This window comes from Pipistrellus kuhlii, unplaced genomic scaffold, assembly GCF_014108245.1.
Source record: "Pipistrellus kuhlii isolate mPipKuh1 unplaced genomic scaffold, mPipKuh1.p scaffold_m20_p_2, whole genome shotgun sequence".
Lineage (NCBI taxonomy): Eukaryota > Metazoa > Chordata > Mammalia > Chiroptera > Vespertilionidae > Pipistrellus > Pipistrellus kuhlii.
This window is the reverse complement of record NW_023425515.1, coordinates 189,073,116-189,092,330: the sequence shown is the minus strand read 5'-3', so window position 1 is coordinate 189,092,330 and position 19,215 is coordinate 189,073,116. Positions and strand designations below refer to the sequence as shown.

General features: G+C 47.8%; 1 protein-coding gene across 1 annotated transcript; it reads right to left on the bottom strand.

Moving 5' to 3' along the window:
• Positions 1-13,762: 13,762 nt before the first annotated feature.
• Positions 13,763-17,144, bottom strand: LOC118723157 (PRAME family member 12-like). The gene is made up of 3 exons (XM_036445196.2): positions 16,801-17,144; positions 15,451-16,089; positions 13,763-14,303 (listed from the first exon to the last, which is right to left on the bottom strand). Exons 1-3 carry the CDS (start codon positions 17,142-17,144, stop codon positions 13,763-13,765), a joined length of 1,524 nt encoding a protein of 507 aa, XP_036301089.2.
• Between the last annotated feature and the right edge of the window lie 2,071 nt (positions 17,145-19,215).

Here is a 19,215-nt window from a genome sequence, read left to right as displayed (position 1 = left end):
GCTCTACCACTGAGCCAAACCGGCTTTGGCGGGTTCCTGACTTTAGACAGAAAAAAAACACAACCTGAGAACGTGGCTGCTGGGAGGTGGTTGGCCACCTCAAAGTAATCCAATTCTGTCAGGGGACATAGCAGATCATTAGCTCCTCAGGGAGCAAGGAGTGAGCGACTAAAGATGTGGGTGGCCCTTCAGACCACAAGGCTTCTCTGAGGGAAGGACCATGAGAGGCAGTGGTCAGGGCTGGGCAGGGTAACGCTGGGCCATCCTAATGAGACCCTGTGAATGACCCAGGGCCATGGAAAAGATTGGGATTTTTCTTGGAAAGAAGAGAGGTGGAAAGACTCTTCTCTGGGTGAATTCAGGATCTAAAAGGAGAAAAGCTGGAGGGGAGGCAGTGCCATCCTAGAGAGCAAAAGGAGAGAATTCCATCTCTGTCCCGCACAGGAGGAAAAGGGTGGGTCTGCTCTGGGGAAGATGGGATTAGCTCTGGGAACTGGGTGGAGACAATTGAATGTAAGAATGGGATTAGTGGGAAAGCGGCCCAATCTGGGAGTTACACATTTTCAAGCCTGAAGGGCACAAAAGACACAGTTGTGGGCTCTTTGAGATGTTTGAGACAGGGACAGAAATTATCGTGGGCCGGTAACAGGTAAGCCTGTCAACATGACTGCTGCCACCAGCCGACATTTATCAAAGGGAAGAGGTTCTTTCTCAGAGAATTCAGCCCAGATAGCAAGTGCCTTCCCCCACTACCCCTTGTCTCCATTGTCCCCAATCCTGCCCTCATGGCACCCTTTCACTTCACCACACCCCCAATGACCTCCCTGCTGACAAACAGCCCCTCAAGTCCCCCCTTCAGTAAGCCCATCCCCCACTATCTCTCTGTTCTATTCTTGTCTAACATCACTCTGGCCTGCTGGATGAAAGGCTCGGTGAGGCCAGGGAGTAATCATGGCTCCTTAGGCCATGTGTGTGGAATGAATGTGTGGCTCTTGGTGGTCTGAGGGAGGCCAGTAATGGCCAGCCAACTGCTGTCATGTGGAACTCTTATCCTGCACAGCCTCCATTAGGCCCCCATCTTTCTACTGTCAACCAGGCATAACACAGATATTCCTGAGCATCCAGTGTGTGGGCCAGGCTCTGACTCTGGAGAATTCTGAGTCAGGAGGGGAAGACAGTGGCACTGAACAGACAGTGTAGGGAACAGTGAGTGAGGGCCCCAGAGGGAGTGCTGATGCCTGGAGTCAGGGGGTATCCTGGTAAGGGACAGCAAAAGCCCCTGCTTCCTACATTAGTGATCATGGAATTTGTCGGCATTGCAGTATGAAATCAATGCCGAGCACATGCATGTGGACACATGAGCCAAGCACACTCTAGACCCAGACTATCCCTGAGAAAGCTGAGCTGACATTTCCTGAAAGGGAGAGGCAGTTTGCACAAGTCTGAGCCAGCATGTCCAGGGACCACCTGCTCGGGTTCAAATCTCAGCTGGGAGACTCATTCCCAGTGTGATCTCAGACCATTCACTCTCCAGGGCCTGTTTCCTCCTCTGTGAATGGCAGTGACATGGAGAACTCTGCCTTGGGTTCCTATCAGACATGGTGGTGGCATCGTCACCATCTTCATTTCTGGACCGTTCCTCCTCTTTTCTCGGGGGCCATTGCTATTTCTGCGGCTGGAACAGTCCTGTCATTTCCTCTCTGGGATTCATTGTTGCAGAAATCCACATAGGCTTAGAGTTTTTTGGAATATACAAATACATTCTCAACCAAAGATTAATGAAGAAATCTTTTTTATAAATGTGAATTGGGATCCTTTTTAATTTTTTGCCCAAACAATTTACCTTTGGCTTATTTTGATACCATGTGATTTTTTTTTTATGGTTGTCTTGGTATTAGCATTACAAAAGAAAAATCATTTCAATGTAAAAATTTCTGAATGCAATTTACCTACAGTATATTACTCTACTACCCCCTTTTTAAATTTAAACATCAGGACACTTTTGGAAATCTTAGAATGCAGTCTTGGTAAGTTTATTTTTAATATTTTGCATAGAAATGTAACTGCTTTGGACACATTTCATGTTACCAATCTCACTATAAGATGAACTATCAATAAAAATTTTAGTTAATACTTTAGGAACAGTTTTTGTCCAGTACAATTAAATTTTCTTGAATATTGATTTATTTCTATTAGACAATTTCAAATAATTTGGGAAAAGGCTTATATTTTTTAGCTTTATCTGTCCTAGCTTATGGACAATAAATGACATTAATTAAAATTTTATAATTAGTCTTTGACAAACTTAACGTAGACTTTGCCAGGGAGACAAAAACCCAAATCACTCACTTCAGTTTATGAGACAAACATATGGACTTCTAACGACAGTTCTTCAAATATTTGAAGAAAACTTTTTCTCTATTTCCTCCCCAAACAAATTTCAGGCTACAGTTTCATTTAAAAACCTTCGTCTTCCCTTACAACAATCGACCTATAGAGCTGTTGCTTAAACTAGCTATATTACAAGTCACTTTGCTGTAACGGTGACTATTATTTTACTGCCAGATTTAATATTTTAGCAATCTTCAGTTTACATTGCAAATACCCAGGGAAGAAATTTTAAATTTTTCACATTTCTTCTTTCTGTTACATTTAGAATTAAATTTTCAAAGAGTACACCCTTTGACTTATTTGCATATACAGAGGGATCATGGGAGGTCTCAGTCACTTTTTGAGAAGCCTTAATCAGGCATTGGCCTTTGCTGTTCCAAGATGGCGGCCCGTAGAGGAGCGGCTAGCCATGGGACCAATATGGTGGCTGCCAAGTCCGACAGTCCAATATGGTGTCCGTCTAAACTGTTGTTTGACAGAAAAGATGGTTTGTTTATTCTCACAATAAAGAAGGGAAGAGCAGCCGAAACTGGTTTGGCTCAGTGGTAGAGCATCGGTCTGCGGACTGAAAGGTCCTGGGTTCAATTCCAGTCAAGGGCATGTACATTGGCTGTGGGCACATTCCCGGTGGGGGATGTGCAGGAGGCGTCTGGTCGATATTTCTCTTTCAACGACGTTTCTGGCTCTCTATCTCTCTCCCTTCCTCTCTGTAAAAAATCAATCAAATACCGTATTTTTCAGACCATAAGACGCACCGGACCATAAGACGCACCAGTTTTTAGAGAAGGGAAATGAAGAAAAAAAGATTCTGAAACAAATAGTGTCCTAAAATATTTTATGTGCATTAAAACCCAACATCACAGTCATAAACACATGTAATCAACCCTGTAAAGTAAACAGCAGCATTTAGAACCATTTTAGAGCCGGGCAAGCACACAGAGACCACACAGAGCCGGGCAAGTAAAAAAACTTTTTTTTTAAAGTATATGTGTAGGCTATATTTGGACCATAAGACGCAGGGACTTTTCCCCCCCACTTCTGGGGGGGAAAAAGTGCGTCTTATGGTCCAAAAAATACAGTATATTAAAAAAAAAAAAAAAAAAGTTAAGAGCAAACCAAAAAGATAGATACTCAAAATTATATTGCAGACAAACAGAAACCTCACTTGCTTTTTCTGGTGGCTTTATTAGAATTTCATTGTTTATAAAAACATTGCCTTTTCATTTAGCTGAAATTATATGAAACCTTGATTATAAATTAAAATGGTAATTTATTAAGTAATTGAAGTAGGTATCTTTGATTGAAAAGGCAAAGCAGAGGAAATTTAGTAAATGTTTACAACTGATTCACAAGGCACAAAGGTCACCCCAGCTCCAACTTAATTAAAAATGCAGGTGGCTAGAGGCTCTTGTCTTTCCAATTTCCTCTTGAAATTTTAACCCTGCTATTTGGCTTCCGTAAATTAAACCTTCCCCAGACAAGGTTATCAGTGCTGGCACCAGGCCAGGCCTCTGGTTGAGGTCTCAAGGCCCCAGTACATATGGGCTCTTTAAGAACTTACAAAAGGGGGCCAAAAACTCCATATTTGGGAGACAAAGAAGATAAAATCATACAAATAGGGAGAATTCCTGCATATTTCAGACCAGAATTTTAGAGACATTTTCTTCTGGACCAACATGTAATTAATGTCACTCCCTCTCTCTGGTATTGCTTTGTTCTTCTTTGGTTTTCTGTAACATTATGAGCCTATTCCTATAAATCGCCAACCTGTGTCCATGTGTACCCTGTTGGCTATTCCGGGGAAGACTGCCTAATATAATATAGCAATTGATCACAGGGAAGAAGCTCACTCATTTGTGCAGTGTGTCTGCTTCCATCCTGACAGGCTGATTTCAGAACACGTTCTCCAGTCTTGCTCCATAGGGAGGCGGGAGGCTTAACGGGAATAAGCCAACCCCCCATGGTTATGACCTGCCCCTCCCTCCCCGAGTCATATTTTATGTGGTGTAGAAATCCTAAGAAAAAGTGTTATGCCCCTGAAAAACTAGTATTTTGGTAAAAAAAAAAAAAAAAAAATTGGATGATTTAGCTGACCTAACACAACTTATTTCCTCTGCTCGAGGCTGGCAGGCCTGGGCTAGGAGGCCCGGCAGCATGGTTCCTCTGCATATGGATGAGTCCTTCTGGAAGTAAGGATCCTGCCTTGTCCCTGACCCCTCCAGGGACAAGTTCTGAGAGTTGTGTGTCCACCTGGAGCACCATGAGGAACACTCGAGTCCAGGGGGGTCAGAGCCAGCAGCCAGGTCCCCTTCACTTCAGGGGTGGCTGGCCCGTTAGCATGGCCCATTGTATCCACCCACTGAGCAGCCACAAGGAGGTCAGACAGGCCCAGAGAGAAGAGACGGCCTGGAGGGAGGGGTAACATGGTGCTGAGCGATGCAGCCAAACCGCATCCCAGCAGTTCCAGGTTCTGACCCTGAGCCCTCCCCACCTTTTTTCATCAGTGACTACAGGATCCTGAGGTGTAAACTGCAGAGACAGGTGAATGCATGCAAGAGGACCAGAAGGTTGCCTTTGAAATTGTCTTTATTTCTGATCATTCCTTTACAATCATCCACTCCGGGATTCACTCCCACACAAGAAGCTCAAGCCCCAATTCTGCCCCCTCTTCACACAAATGAGATTCATGTTTCCGGTTGTAGGACACTTTGCCTTTGAGATCCCAATAACTCCCCATCCTTTGCCCCTGCAATCCTGTTTCCTGGCTGTGTCCCTCCCTTTCCCCATTCACACTGAGCGTGAACCTGAAACCCCAGTCCAAGGTTTCAGCTTCCAAAGGCCCAGAAAGAAGCCTTTGCTGGGTCCACCCACGGAGCAGGGTCCATACAGGGGAACAGCACGGGCTCCCAGTCATGAAAATGCAACCTCATAAAACTCGATGTAGCCCCTGTCGTTGGCAAGCTTGATGGCCCTGGGCTGTCCTAACTCCCTCAGAATCCCCGTCAGCTCAGCCCGGACCAGGGGGAGTCTGTCCCGGTTGACAGTGCCCTGGGTCGTGTAACACTCCCGGGGGACCGGGTAATACTCATAGTCTAAGCTGCGCAGCCCGGCTGTGTGGCACAGCAGCTTCTCCACGGAGGCCACAGAGAGGCGGTTCTCAGTGATGGTGAACTCTCTCAGCTGGTGACAGCAGCTCAGGACAGGCAGGATGGCCTCAACTTGGGAGTCCACGATGGCACAGTTCTCGAGGAACAGGTCCCGGAGGGTGGGTGCCAATGCCTCCAGCAGAGCTCGGAGGGGCTCAGGACTGAAGTCAGCGAGGCTGGTAGAATACAGACCCAAGGTCTTCAGCTGCCTGAGGTTCGGGCACTGGAACAGGTGTGTCAGGTCTGAATGGGTCAGGCAATGGCAATAACTTATGGTAAGTTTTTCCAAGGGGGTCTGCAGGCACCTGGGGAGACACAGAGGGTTAGTTCCTGGGGACGGGGTGGCAGGTAGAGGGGGCCTCCATGTGGGAGAAGACCGATTTGTCCAAGCCCAGGATTGTCCTGACAATGTGATGAAGGGAAACACCCAGGAAGCCCAGACTCCTCTTAGGCTGGGTCAAGGTCACCACTTCTCCAGAGCTTCCTTCCTCAGCTGCTAAGCAGAGCACTGCTCTCTGGAGGGTGCCTGGACATAAGGTAAACCGTTGGAACCTGCTCAGAGAACCTGACAGAGTCTAGGTCTGTGGTCGCCAAACTGCTGCTAGAGAGCCACATGCAGCTCTTTGGGTCCTTCAGTGTGGCTCTTCCACAAAATACCACAGCCTGGGTGAGTCTATTTGAAGAAATGGCATTAGAAATTTAATGTAAACATTTTTTTGGCTCTCAAAAGAAATATCAATTGTTGTACTGTTCATATTTGACTCTGTTGGCTAATGAGATTGCTGACCACTGGTCTAGGTCAAGGATGGGCATCCCTGCACCTTATGATCAGGAGACAAAACCAAGAGTGCTGTCAACTCAGATTTCCTCCTGTCCACTGCTTGGCTACAGGCACCAGACATCTGAGCCACATGAGGCTTGTTCATCTATATTCAAGGTGATGAAAAGCAAGAACTTACAGCAAAAAATAATCTACCCAGCAAAGCTATCACTCAGAATTGAAGGCCAGATAAGGAGCTTCACAAATAAAAAAAAGCTAAAGGAGTTCATCACTGCCAAACCAGAATTATATGAATTGCAGAGGGAGTTCTCTAGGAAGAGAAAGAAAATAAAGATAAAAATTACGAACAACAGATACGTAACTATCAAAAAGTGAATCTAAAAACCAAGGGAATTAAAAAAATCTGATGAACAATATTAACTGCTGAATATAATATTGTAGAATCAGAGGTATGGAAGGGGAGTGGACTGATGATTCTCCTGAAAAATGGGAGTAGGGGGTGTGGGAAGAGATTGAACATAAACTGTGCACTTATGAATGAGGACAATGTGGGGTGGGGAAAGGGCAGAGAGTGGGGTAGGAACCTGGTGGAGGGGAGCAATGGAAGGGAAGAAAAAATGAGGAACATTTGTAATAATATGAACAATAAAGATTTATTTAAACAACAACAACAAAAAACAACAGAAAGAAAAGGGAGAGGTCTGTGCAAATGTGAGATCAGCTGCCTTAGCTGAGGCCGGTAATTTACCTGCTGTGACTGGCTTGGCTGGGGCTCAGATCTCAGGTTTGGTGAAGGAACAGAGCAGTGACTCAGAGGTAGAAATCTCTGAATCTCTCCTCTGGTGCCTGAGTTTTTTATACACCTTCCTAAACACAAGAATCCAATCAAGACCCTCAGTCTCCCACCCTTAATCCTAATGCCATTATTGTCTCCCTTTAGGGGTGTCGAACTCAATCAGAGAAGGGGCCAAAATCTAAAATCCAGCCTAAATTGCGGGCCGAATGGTTTACTGAACAGTCATAAACTGTCATTGTGATGGAAACGCAGCGGAGTGCAGTGATGACAGCGTGGTGCGGGCCACATTGCAAGGCCTGGCGGGACGGATTTGGCCCGCGGGCCTTGTGTTTGACACATGTGCTTTAGATGAATGGATTGAGAAAAAGTTAGGCAGAGGTAGGGTGGAGGCCTGGCTCATTGATCCCTTCCACAGACACTGACTGACGTTGACTAATGCTCCATAGGTTCCTTCTCTGTGTGAGACAGTGAAGGTGTCATGCGTTCCTAATGTTAAATAGGGAAGAGAAAAACCTTAGCATGGTTACTGGGGGTCTCTGGCCACATCATAGATATCAGAACATTGCAGAGTTAAAACATCCTCGAGAAGACACTGGTGCCATTCACAGGAGAACTAAGGAAATGTGTCCAGGCATCAAGTTTGGTGTTATGGCAGGTGACATAGCAGATTATGAGCTCCTCAGGGAGGAAGTGGTGGGCAACTGAGGTTGTGGCTGTCCTAGACCCAAAGGCTTCTCTGAGGGAGGTCAGGACAGAAGAACCATGACAAGCAGGGGTCAGGGCTGGGCAGGGTGGCCCTGGGCCATCCTAATGGGACCCTGTGAATGACCCTGGGCCATGGAAAATATGGGGGTTTTTCTTGGAAAGAAGAGAGATGGAAAGACTCTTCTCTGGGTGAATTCAGGATCTAAAAGGAGAAAAGCTAGAGGGGAGGCAGTGCCACCCTAGAGGGCAAAGGGAGAGATTCCATCTTCTGTCCCACCCAGGAGGAAAAGGGTGGGTCTGCTCTGGGGAAGATGGGATTAGCTCAGCAATCAGGGTGGGGAAGATTAAATCTAAGAATGCGTGGAGAGGGGACAGGGGTCAGCCCTGGGAGTTACACATTCTCAAGCCCCAAAGGCTTGATGCTGTGGGCTCTTTGGGATGTTGGAGCCAGGGACAGAAATAACAGTCATCCTATCACATGCAACCCTGTCAACATCATGTCAGCTGCCACCAGGTGATGTTTATCAAAGGGAAGAGGTTCCTCCCCAGAGAACCCTTCTTGGATATCAAGTGCCTTCCTGGACTACACTGTGTCTCCCTTGGCCCCATTCCTGCCCTCATGACAAAACTTCACTTATCCACACCCCCAATGATCTCCCTTATGACTACCAGCCCCTAAGTTCCCACTTCAGTAAGCATGACCCCAATATGGCTCTGTTCTGTATTGCTTGACATCCTTGTGGTGTGCAGAACCAGAGGCACTGTGAGGCCAGGCAGCAATCATGGGTCCTTAGACATCTGCAAATCAACAGGTGGCCCTTGGCGGTGTGAGGAAGGCCAGCTGTGGCCAGCCCATTGCTGCCACCTGGAGTTCCTGGCCTGCACAGCCTTCCTCTAGGTCCCCATCCTTCTCCTGTCAGTCACTCACCCCACAGACTCCCCTGAGCACCCAGTGTGTGTGCCAAGCTTTGACTCTGGGGAACTCTGAGTCACATGGAGAAGACAGCGCCACTGAAAAGACTCTGGGTGAGGACAGGAGGCACCGGAGTGAGTGCTGAGGCCTGTGGCTGAGCTCTCCTGGAAATGGACAGCACCACCCAGGCTGCCTCCGCTGGGGATCATAGGATTTGTCTGCAGTTAAAACACCTGCAACCACACAGCTGTGGGGGACCAGGATGTGTCAGTGCAGGTCCAACAGTTGTAACAAATGCCTGGCCCAGTGGAGGGGGGGGTGGGTGCATGGAGAATGGGGCGGCTGTGAGTGTGGAGGGTCAGAGGTGTATGGGAACTCTCTACCTTCTGCTCAGTTTTGCTGGGAACTTAAATCTGTCTGAAAAAGAAAATCCACTTTTCAAAAATAGTTTTATTTGTTTCAAAGAGAAAGTGATAGAGAAAGGCATCAATGAAGTGAGAGAATCATTGATTGGCTACCTCCTGCAACCCCCCTACTGGGCATTGAGTCTACAAACTCGGGCATGTGCCCTTGAACAGAATCAAACATGGAACACTTCAGTCATTACTCTATCAACTGAGCCAAACCACCTAGGGCAAACATTTTTAAAAAAATATTTTTTAAACATCCCCATGGGAAAACAGTGTGGCATTTCCTCAGAAATTTTAAAATGCAACTTCCATTTGATCTAGTATTCCCGTTTCTAGGAATATATTCCAAGAAAACAGAAACACCAGTCAGAGGGGATATATGCACCCCTAGGTTCATAGCAGCACAATTTACAATAGCTAAGATTTGGAAACAGCCTCAGTTCCCCTCTACACATGAGTGGATTGGAAAACATCTACACAATGAAATACTAGGCTGCGGTAAAAAGGAAGGAATTCTTAATATTTGCAACAGCATAGATTGAATAGGAGATCATTACGCTAAGCGAAATAAGCCAATCAGAGAAAAAGAAATATCATATGATCTCACTCATTTGTGGAATATAATGAACGCCATAACCTGATGAACAAAAATAGAAATACAGTCACAGAAGCATCACACAGACTGTTCAACCTATGAGGGAAGGCAAGGGTAAGGGGGTAAGAGATCGATCAATCAAAGTACTTACATGCATGCATATTAGCATAAGCACAAGAGAAAGACAGTAGAGGGGTGAAGGTAGCAAAAGAGAAATCAATGAAGGAAAAAGAAGTCTTAGGTAATACTTTAAACAAGAAAGGATTAAAAAAAATAAAAAAAAATATTATATATAAAATATCCCCTTGCACTCTTTAACATACTAAATTTCATTTATCATCCTATTTTATTTTTTAATATTTTATTGACGTCAGGAAGGGGGAAAGGAAGAAAATGATGGAAATATTAATAATGAGGGAAAATCATTGATTGGCTGCCTCCTGAATGCCCTCTACTAGAGATCCAGCCCACAACCCCAAGCATGTGCCTAACCAGGATTGGAACCTTGACCTCCTGGTTCACAGCTCAAACTTAACCTTTGAGCCATAGCAGGCATACTCCTTAATCACTTTATTAGGTAGTTTATATGATTAACATTTACAAAACTCACAACTAAAATATTCATACTCAAATAGTATTTACCTAAAGCAGATTTTATAAACACTTCACAGCATTGACCTGCTGGGAACACTAACACATCACCTGGTCTGACCAGCAGGTGGTGCACAAATCCTGAGGCCTGGCCATTTCTCCTGATAATCACCAGGGATGAATCCACTCTTTTCACTATAAGTCCACCCCCACCACCCAATTCCACTCATACCCAACAACCCATGGCTGACTGTTTCAGCTGTTTGGGTAAAGCAGGATCAGGGGGGCCCCATGCAGGGACTGAGTCCCACCGGGCGCCCTGTGCTGGGCTCTCTTCCCTGTCCTCAGGAGGAGAGCATGAGACTGAGGGGCAAGGATGCTGGGGGCTTCTGCTGGGAGGGGAAAGAGGAAAAACCCATTTACTGAGCTCTTACTCTATGCCAGGCCCACCGCCAAGCCCTCAACATGCACCGTCTCCTTGGATCTTACAAGCATCCTCTAAGCTGGGTGAGCACCATGTCCTCATCTGACAGGGGAGCTGAGGTTCTAGCCAGAGGTCCCTCCACCCAACAGCACCCTTCCTCAGCTTGAGTTTTTGTTTTTTTTAATCAATCTTTATTGTTCATATTATTACAAAGGTTCCTCATTTCTTCCCCCCTCCACCAGGTTCCCACCCTCCGCCCCCTCCCCACACCCCATTGTCCTCATCCATAGGTGCACAGTTTATATTCAGTCTCTTCCCGCATCCACCACTCCCCCTTTCCCCAAGAACAGTCAGTCCACTCCCCTCCCATATCGCCGACCCTACTACAATCAACAGCTAATATTGTTCATCAGATTTTTCAATCTCCTTTTTGTTGTTGTTGTTGTTTTTAATTAATAAACTTTTACACTTCTAAGAATAAATTTTAAAATCTAATAATTTTAAACCTTGTTTTTTTTTCTGCCCTGGGAGTTGAGAAGCAAACTTGTTTACATGTAAACTTGCCCTTAGGCTATCAAAAGGTATAGCCATTCAAGTGTAAATAGACACATTGTTTAAACATAGCTGCTGGTTGGAATTGGATTCCCTGTTCTAGGTGGGAAGGGATTGTCTCCCCCTTTCTCCATTAAAATTAAGGTGTTAGCTTTAAAACCTCTTTTTTGGCAAGAGACCTTAAACTTTCAGAACTTTAAATTTTTCAGATAGTACATCAGTTACTTAGCATTTACTCAAATCAATAATACCTCCACATGCCCAAGGATACACTTCACACAAAAGACATTTCCAAATAGATCAACCAACCTAATCCAGGCCCCACGCAAGGCACTCACAGATCAACACCCCAGCGCTATACTAACTCAACATATCCAGATCTAAGCCTTCATCACTTGATTCAGCAGACCCTCAAATTCCCCCAAAAGTTTCCAGTCATGTCTGAGAGGCAGCCTTGGGGCGGGGGCAAGCGAGGAGCGAGCTGTTCCGGGCCTGGCTGCTCCGGGGCTGGTCTCTGTTGCTCTGGTCCATTCCACAACCAGCTGCTCCCGGTCTGGCCACTGCTGCTCCCAGCCTGGCTACTGTTACTCCGGGCCAGATTACACCCGACCTGGCTGCTCTGAGCCTGGCTGCTCCGGGCCGGGCCGCTCCGGGCCTGGCCGCTCCCTACCTGGCTGCTCCGGGCTTGGTTGCTGCTGCTCTGGGCCTGGCTGCTCTGAGCCTGGCTGCTCGGGGCCCGGCCGCTTCAGGCTTGGTGGCTCCTGGCCTGGCAGCTGCTGCTCCGGGCCTGGCTTCAGCGTGAGTTTTATTAGAGTGCCCTTTGATTAGGGTCCCTGTGAGGGGTTAATTTTATGTGTCAACTTGACCTGAGGTCATCAAACTTTTGGACCTCATGGACCACCAGTTGGCAACCACTGAACTTGATGGCGCTAAGGGTTGACCAAGTAGCTGGTAAACCATTCTGGGTGTAAATTGCCCGGGTTAGCTTTTGATTCAGTAGATGAGTAAGGAGATCATACAGTGCAGCTGGGCTTCCTCCAATCTTTTGGGGGCACAAGTGGATTAGAAAGAGGAAGGAAGGATGAATTCTCTCTTCTTTGGTTTTAGCTGATGGTGAACATAGGTTCCAGGTTGTCAGGGCATCAAACTCCTGGGTGTGCACCAGCTGCCCTTTATTCTCAGGCCTATGGCCTCACACTGGGGTTTCCCATATGGCCTCTCCTGGTTTTCAAGCCTAACTTACCTTGGCCTCAGTTATACCATTGGCTTTGTAGGTTCTCCAGCTTGCAGAGGAGAGGTATTGGGACTGAAGGCGGGAGCCTATCCTTATAATTTCCTACCTGAGTCCATGTGTCCCTGTTGGCTATTCGGGGGCACACTACCTAATACAGCGACTGAGCACAGGGAAGAGGCTCACTCATTTGTGCAGTGTGTCTGCACCCCTTCCTAACAGACTGATTTCAGTACATGCTCTCTAGTCTAGCTCCATAGAGAGGCAGGAGGTGTAATGGGCATAAGCCAACCCTCTATGGATATTACCTGCCCCCCCTTCCCAGGTTATATTTTGTGTGGTGTAGGAATCCTCAGAAAAAGTATTTTGCTCAAAGGAATTTGGATGATATTTCTGGCCATAAACAGGTTACTTCCTCTGCACTAGGCCGATAGGCATGGGCTGGATGGCCCAAGGACTCGATGCGTCTGCCTGTGGATGAGCCCTTCTGGAACTGAGGGCCATGCCTTCTCCCTGAACCCCTCCTGGCACAATCCTGGGATGTGTGAGTCCACCTCCAGACCCATAGGGAACACTGGCATCCAGGGTCAGAGCCAGCAGAGAGGTCCCCTTCACCTCAGGGGCTGGTGGGCCACCTAGCAAGTCCCATTGTACCCACCCACTGAGCAGCCACAAGGAGATCAGAGATGCCCAGAGAAAAGACAAGGCCTGGAGGGTGGGATAACATGGTGCTGAGCGCTGCAGCTGAAACGCAACCCAGCAGTTCCAGGTTCTGACTCTGAGCCTGCCCGACCTTTTTTTTTTTTTTTTTTTTTTTTTTTTTTAATGAGCAACTGCAGTGTCCTGGGGTGTCAACTGGGAAGACAGGTGAACACAAGCAAGAGGACCAGAAGGTTACCTTTGAAATTGTCTTTATTTCTCATCATTCCTTTACAATCATCGACCCCAGGATTCACTCCCACACAGGAAGCTCAAGCCCAAATTCTGCCCCCTCCCCACACAAATGAGATTCATGTTTCTGCTGGTAGGACACTTTGCCTTTGAGGTCCCAATAACTCCCCGTCCTTTGTCCCTGCAATGCTGTTTGCTGGCTGTGTCCCTCCCTTTCCCATTCACTCTGAGTATTAACCTGAAACATGGGTTGGCCCCTGTATAATGCACCTAGTCTGAGGTTTCAGCTTCCAAAGGCTGAGGAAAAAGCTCAGGTGCTCCCACTGAGCACTGTCATTACAGGGGCACAGCATAAACCTCCCTGTGGCCTCTGTGCTTGGCGGCAAGTAGGATCATCCTGGTCTTTCCTAACTCCCTCAGTATTCCCGTCAGCTCAGCCCGGACCAGGGCAAGCCTCTCTTGCTTGACAGTGCCCTGGGTCGTGTAACACTCCTGGGGGACGGGGTACAGCTCCAGCTCTAAGCTGCGCAGCCCAGCTGTGTGACGCAGCAGCTTCCCCACGGTGGCCAAGGACAGGCGGTTCTGAGAGATGGTGAAGAAACTGAGCTGGTGACAGCAGCTCAGGACAGGCAGGATGGCCTCGACTTGAGAGTCCACCATGGCACAGTTATCAAGGCCCAGGACCTGGAGGGTGGGTGCCACTGCCTCCAGCAGAGCTCGGAGAGGCTCAGGACTAAAATCAGCAAGACTGGCACAATACAGACGCAGGGACTTCAGCTGCCTGAGGTTCGGGCACTGGAACAGGTGTGTCAGGTCTGAATGGGTCAGGCTCTGGCAATTTGTTATGGTGAGTTTTTCCAAGGGGGTCTGCAGGCACCTGCGGAGACACAGAACGGTTAGTTCCTGGGAACGAGGTGGCAGGTAGAGAGAGCCTCCATGTGGCACCCGAAGAAGAAGACCGATTTGTCCAAGCCCAGGGTTGTCCTGAGAATCTGATGAAGTTCAGCACCCAGGACCCCCACTTCTCCAGAGCTTCCTTTCCTCAGCTGCCAAGCAGAGCACTGCAGGCTGGTGAGTGCTTGGACAGAAGGGAAATCGAGGGAACCGGCTCAGAGAGTGTGACAGCATCTAGTTCATCCCTGCACCTTATGATTGGGAGGCAAAACCCACCATCCTGTCAACTCAGATTTCCTTGTGTCCACTGCTTGGCTCCAAGCACCAGACATCTGGGCCGCATGAGGCTTGTTCATCTAATTCAGAGGAAACACACCTGGCCTTAGCTGGTTTAAATCAGTGGACAGAGCTTTGCCTTTTGGACCCAAGGGTCTGAGATGATTCATGGTCAAGGGCACAGATCTCATTTGCAGGCTCAATGCCTGACCCGTGTTGGGGCATATGCTGAGGGCAACCAATCATCTCTCTCTCACTATGTATTTCTCTCCCACTCCCTTCCCTTCCATTCAACTCTCTAAAAAATCAATGGGAAAAAAATATTATCCTTTGATGATCTTTTAAAAAGGGAGAGAGTAAACCAGAAGAAGATTCTGCAACATCAACTGGGGAGGCCAGTGTGCAGAGGCGATTTCCATCCATACATCACCACAAACCACTAGTAACTCTGCAATCCTGTCCACTCCGGCTTCCTTGGCTGCAGAACTATGCCTGTCCTTTCTATGAATGACCTTCCTGGTACCAGGACCATTTCTGACAGATGGGGAATCTGACATAGGCTCACGTGTGTTCACGTGGCTGGTGACCACAGAGCTTATGTCTCAAATGCTCCATCTGATGTGACTTTGCCTCCTCTCAACCCTCTTCCTAAGGTCTCATCACTTAGACCTCTGTCACTAAGGAAGAATTCAACACCCAGGGTTGCTGGGTCCCTCATTGAGGCAGTTCTGTTACCCATCCTGACAGGCTGATTTCAAAACATGTTTCTTTGGGTGCTCATGGGATATCACCCTCAAAGCATCTAACAACACCATTCCTTTTACTAAAACTGTGTACAGTGCTAAACAGCTTACCCGAGCAACTGGTCCAGATGGCCTTGGAGGAAGGAGGGGGAATCCAGGTCCAGCTCACAGAGGTGCAGTGGGCTGAGCATCTGAGAGAAGAACTGGGAAAAGGATATCTGCAACTCTTGCTCCTCCCTCTCCTGCTCCTCTTCCTCCTCCCAATCCTGCTCGCCTTCCTCTCCCCAATCCTGCTCCTCTTCAACCAACACATGGATGTGGGAGAGAAAGAGTCTCTGCAGGTTCTTCATCTGCCCCATATAAAAAGCAAACATCTCCAGGGTGGTCAAGTCACAGGTGCAGTTCAGTACTAACTCCTGGATGCAATCCAGCTGCACCACATCCAGGACCTTCCTCACCCTGTGGAAGGGCACTGTAGCAATCCACAGCGTCTTGCAGCACAGGTGTACCAGCCCTTCCCTCTGCTGGGCCCATTGGATGACGTACATGAGAAACTCTTCCCTGTCCCCTTCATTGAAGTTAAGGTCTAGGAACACCTCCACAGGAGCTAAGGGGTGCTCCATGTTGGGGCTGGACCTGTGCACAGCCACTGGTCCTGTTGGTGAGCGCTTTTGGGTGCTGTCTCCACACCACATTCTCCAGAAGTCAGAATCCCTGTCCCTTAGATCCAGCACCCGCAGTTTGCACCTCCTGTGGAGAAAGCAGGACATTAGCCAAGATTCTTTCCAGTCAACAGGGCATTGGCTGACATGCTGTATGGACAGTGTGTCTCAGTGGTTGAGCATCTACCTATGAACCAGGAGGTCACAGTTCAATCCCTGGTTAGGATACATGCCTGGGTTGCATGCTCCATGCTTAGGGTATGATGTGTGTGTGTGTGTGTGTGTGTGTGTGTGTGTGTGTGTATAGGAGGCTGCTGATCAATGATTCTCTCTCATCATTGTGGCTTCTATCTCTCTCTCTCTCTCCCTTCCTCTCTGAAATCAAGAGGGAAAAAATGGTTTTTTAAAAAAGATCCACCGAATGAGGGCAGGTCAGAATGAAACTAAGCATCTGAGTTGAGGCAACAACCAAACTCTACCCCCACCCTGACTTCATCTTTGATTCTCAAGCTCAGCGTCTCCCTTGCCCCCTGCTTTGCTTTGCTCATCTCCTTCAATCCCTCCTGCTCAGCACTTCCTGTATCTATAACTAACACTGGGAGGAGGCAGGGCACATTTTGGAGGTGCCTCTGCCCATTAGGCAGTGCTGCACTCCCCAGTGAGCTCAGCAGGGTGCCATGGTCCCTACTCTCACTGGCATCTTCAGAAAATTTGGGTCCCCTTTAGGCCTTCAACATGCCCTGACCCCCTTGGTCTCCGGGATGCCCAGGACCCTCCCAAGTACCAGGAGCAGCCTTACCTGGGGCGAACTTCCTGGGCAAGCAGAAGGTCAAGCCCATCCAACACGGCTTTTAAGACCTGGACTGGAAGTGGCTGTTTCAGGCTCCCCAGAGGGAGGACAGTAAAGGGCCAGGTTTGTGTCATCGCCTTCAGGACCTGGTGCTGTCTACTGTGGAAGGCCAGGGTGAACAGCTGCGGGAAGAGCTCAGCAGGCAGGTACTCCAGAGCTGCGATGGCCGAGGCCTGGTCCCTCAGCAGGCTCTCTGCTGCCAGCTGCAGAAGTGTGGGTGGGGTCCTGATGCTCATCCTCAAGGTGCTCCAAAGGAATCCTGTGGAAAAATCCAGGGAACAAAGCATCCTCATCAGGCCATGCCTTTGAGCCCCAGCCTCTGACTCCCCATTTTCACAGAAATCAACTCAGGTTCAAAGCCCATGCCTGGCAATGGTGAGAGCCTCAGTTTACAGAGTCCCATTCTGAGCTAGGTGACCACAGAGCCATAGTTCCCATGTAGGCCCCAGGACAAGTATCTCAGAAGCACCCACATTTTCATTCCAGTCTGCCTGGGAAGTGGGTACGAAGGGCCTGAAATCTGACCCCCACCTTTTTTGAGGAAAATTTCAGACCAGTCTATGGACACCAACTCAAAATTTAAAATTTCCAGAAATAAAACCACAGTTAACAGGTTTTCATTAGGGGCTTGGAGGGAGGAGGGGTGTCAGAGAATCAGCTTGGTTACACCTTTAAAATAGAACAAAGCTCAAGCCCAAATTTTGAAATTCAGGAAAAAGTACACCAAGAGGCAAACTCAATGCCTTCAATCAGTTAAAACAATAGAAGAAAAAGGAAAAGGTCTGTGCCAACGTGAGATCAACTGCCTTAGCTGAGGCCGGTAATTTACCTGCTGTGACTGGCTTGGCTGGGGCTCAGATCTCAGACCTGCTGGAGGACTGCAGAGCTGGAAGTCTCTGAATCTCTCCTCTGGTGCCTGAGGTTTTTATACACCTTCTTAAACGCTAGAATCCAATCAGGACCCTCAATCCTTAATCCTAATGCAATTATTGTCTCCCTTCAGATGAATGGATTGAGAGAAAGTTAGGGAAGTGCAGGGTGGAGGCCTGGCTCATTGATCCATGTGGTGGGCATTTTCTCTGTTTTCTGCGTCCCACACAGATAACAGCTTCCTGAGTGCAGAAGCTGTGGATTAAGAAATTAGAAAAAGAAAGAGACAAGAGGCAAAAATAGATTCATAAAGCTGGGCGCTAGATGGGCGCCATCTCTCTGATGGAGAGACAGTCACACCCACCACAGACAACACAGCACATTTGCTGGAATCCGAAGGGGAGTTGAAGGTCAAAAGGAGTCTCGGGTGTGCTCACATCCTATTCATCAAGATCTGGGTAAGCTCCTCATTTTTTGGTACAAGATTTAGCATATCAAGATCTGGGTAAGTCAAGTCCTATTTGTTCCTCCTTCCAAGCACTTTGATAAAGATAAAAAAATCAGTACTGATAACAGGGTTCTGCCAGTGCCCTCAGGCTCAGCTGATAAGAATTAAAGAAATATCCATGTGCCTTCCCAGATGGCTCTCTACAGATCCCTTCCACAGAAACTGACGGAGGTTAATTAATAGTCCATAGGTTCATCATAGGTGTGAGACAGTGAAGGTGTCATGGGTTCCTGATGTTAAAAGCATGGTTGCTGGGGGTCTTTGGCCACATCAAAGTTATCAGAACATTGCAGAGTTAAAACATCCTTGAGAAGACACTGGTGCCATCCTCAGGAGAACAAAGGAAATATGTCCAGGCATTAAGTTTGGTGTTATGGCAGGTGACATAACAGCTTATGAGCTCCTCAGGGAGGAAGTGGTGGGCAACTGTCCCGACCCACGGGACAACAACGGGGGCACGCAGGAACCACCTAAGAGAATGAAACAAACAAGGAACGCAAAAGAATGAAGGCAAGACAAGGTTCTGATCAAGCCTCAGTTTTATTCTCTGAAATGGCAGAGACAAAGGGGGGCAGGGCTGCCCATGCAGAGGGGTCCCTGGCAGTGTCCAGGGGGAGGATCAGGAAGGGGAAGTTTCAGGAAGACAGGAGATGCTAAGCCCCAGGTTAATCTTATCTTCTGGATAAGCCCTCAGGGCACCGCATAACTTCTGCTAGAAGGAACTTAATTCTATTTCCTTAAGACTGCGTTGCTTGCCTCAACTCTGCTAGCTCCCAACATCTCCTCCCTTTGTCTTAATTGAGGGTGGGCCTTAACCGATTGGGGGAGTAGTGACCTGGTTCCTCCCGTGGGCTTCCCAGGCCCACCAGTGTTAGCGGCTCTTGGTATCTTTTGGGGAGGAGAGGCAGAGCTGATTGGATTTGTATTGATACCAACCTCTATGCAAACCAGGTATGCTCACAGGGAAATCCAGAGGGGGTCGAAAT

Excerpts from the sequence above, each read along its gene's own strand:
- LOC118723157 (XM_036445196.2), bottom strand. The coding sequence starts at position 17,144 with ATGAGGATGCTTTGTTCCCTGGATTTTTCCACAGGATTCCTTTGGAGC. Across the intron at positions 16,090-16,800 it reads GCCCAGGAAGTTCGCCCCAG|GAGGTGCAAACTGCGGGTGC; the intron begins GTAAGGCTGCTC and ends CTTTCTCCACAG. Across the intron at positions 14,304-15,450 it reads CATCTGGACCAGTTGCTCGG|GTGCCTGCAGACCCCCTTGG; the intron begins GTAAGCTGTTTA and ends GTGTCTCCGCAG.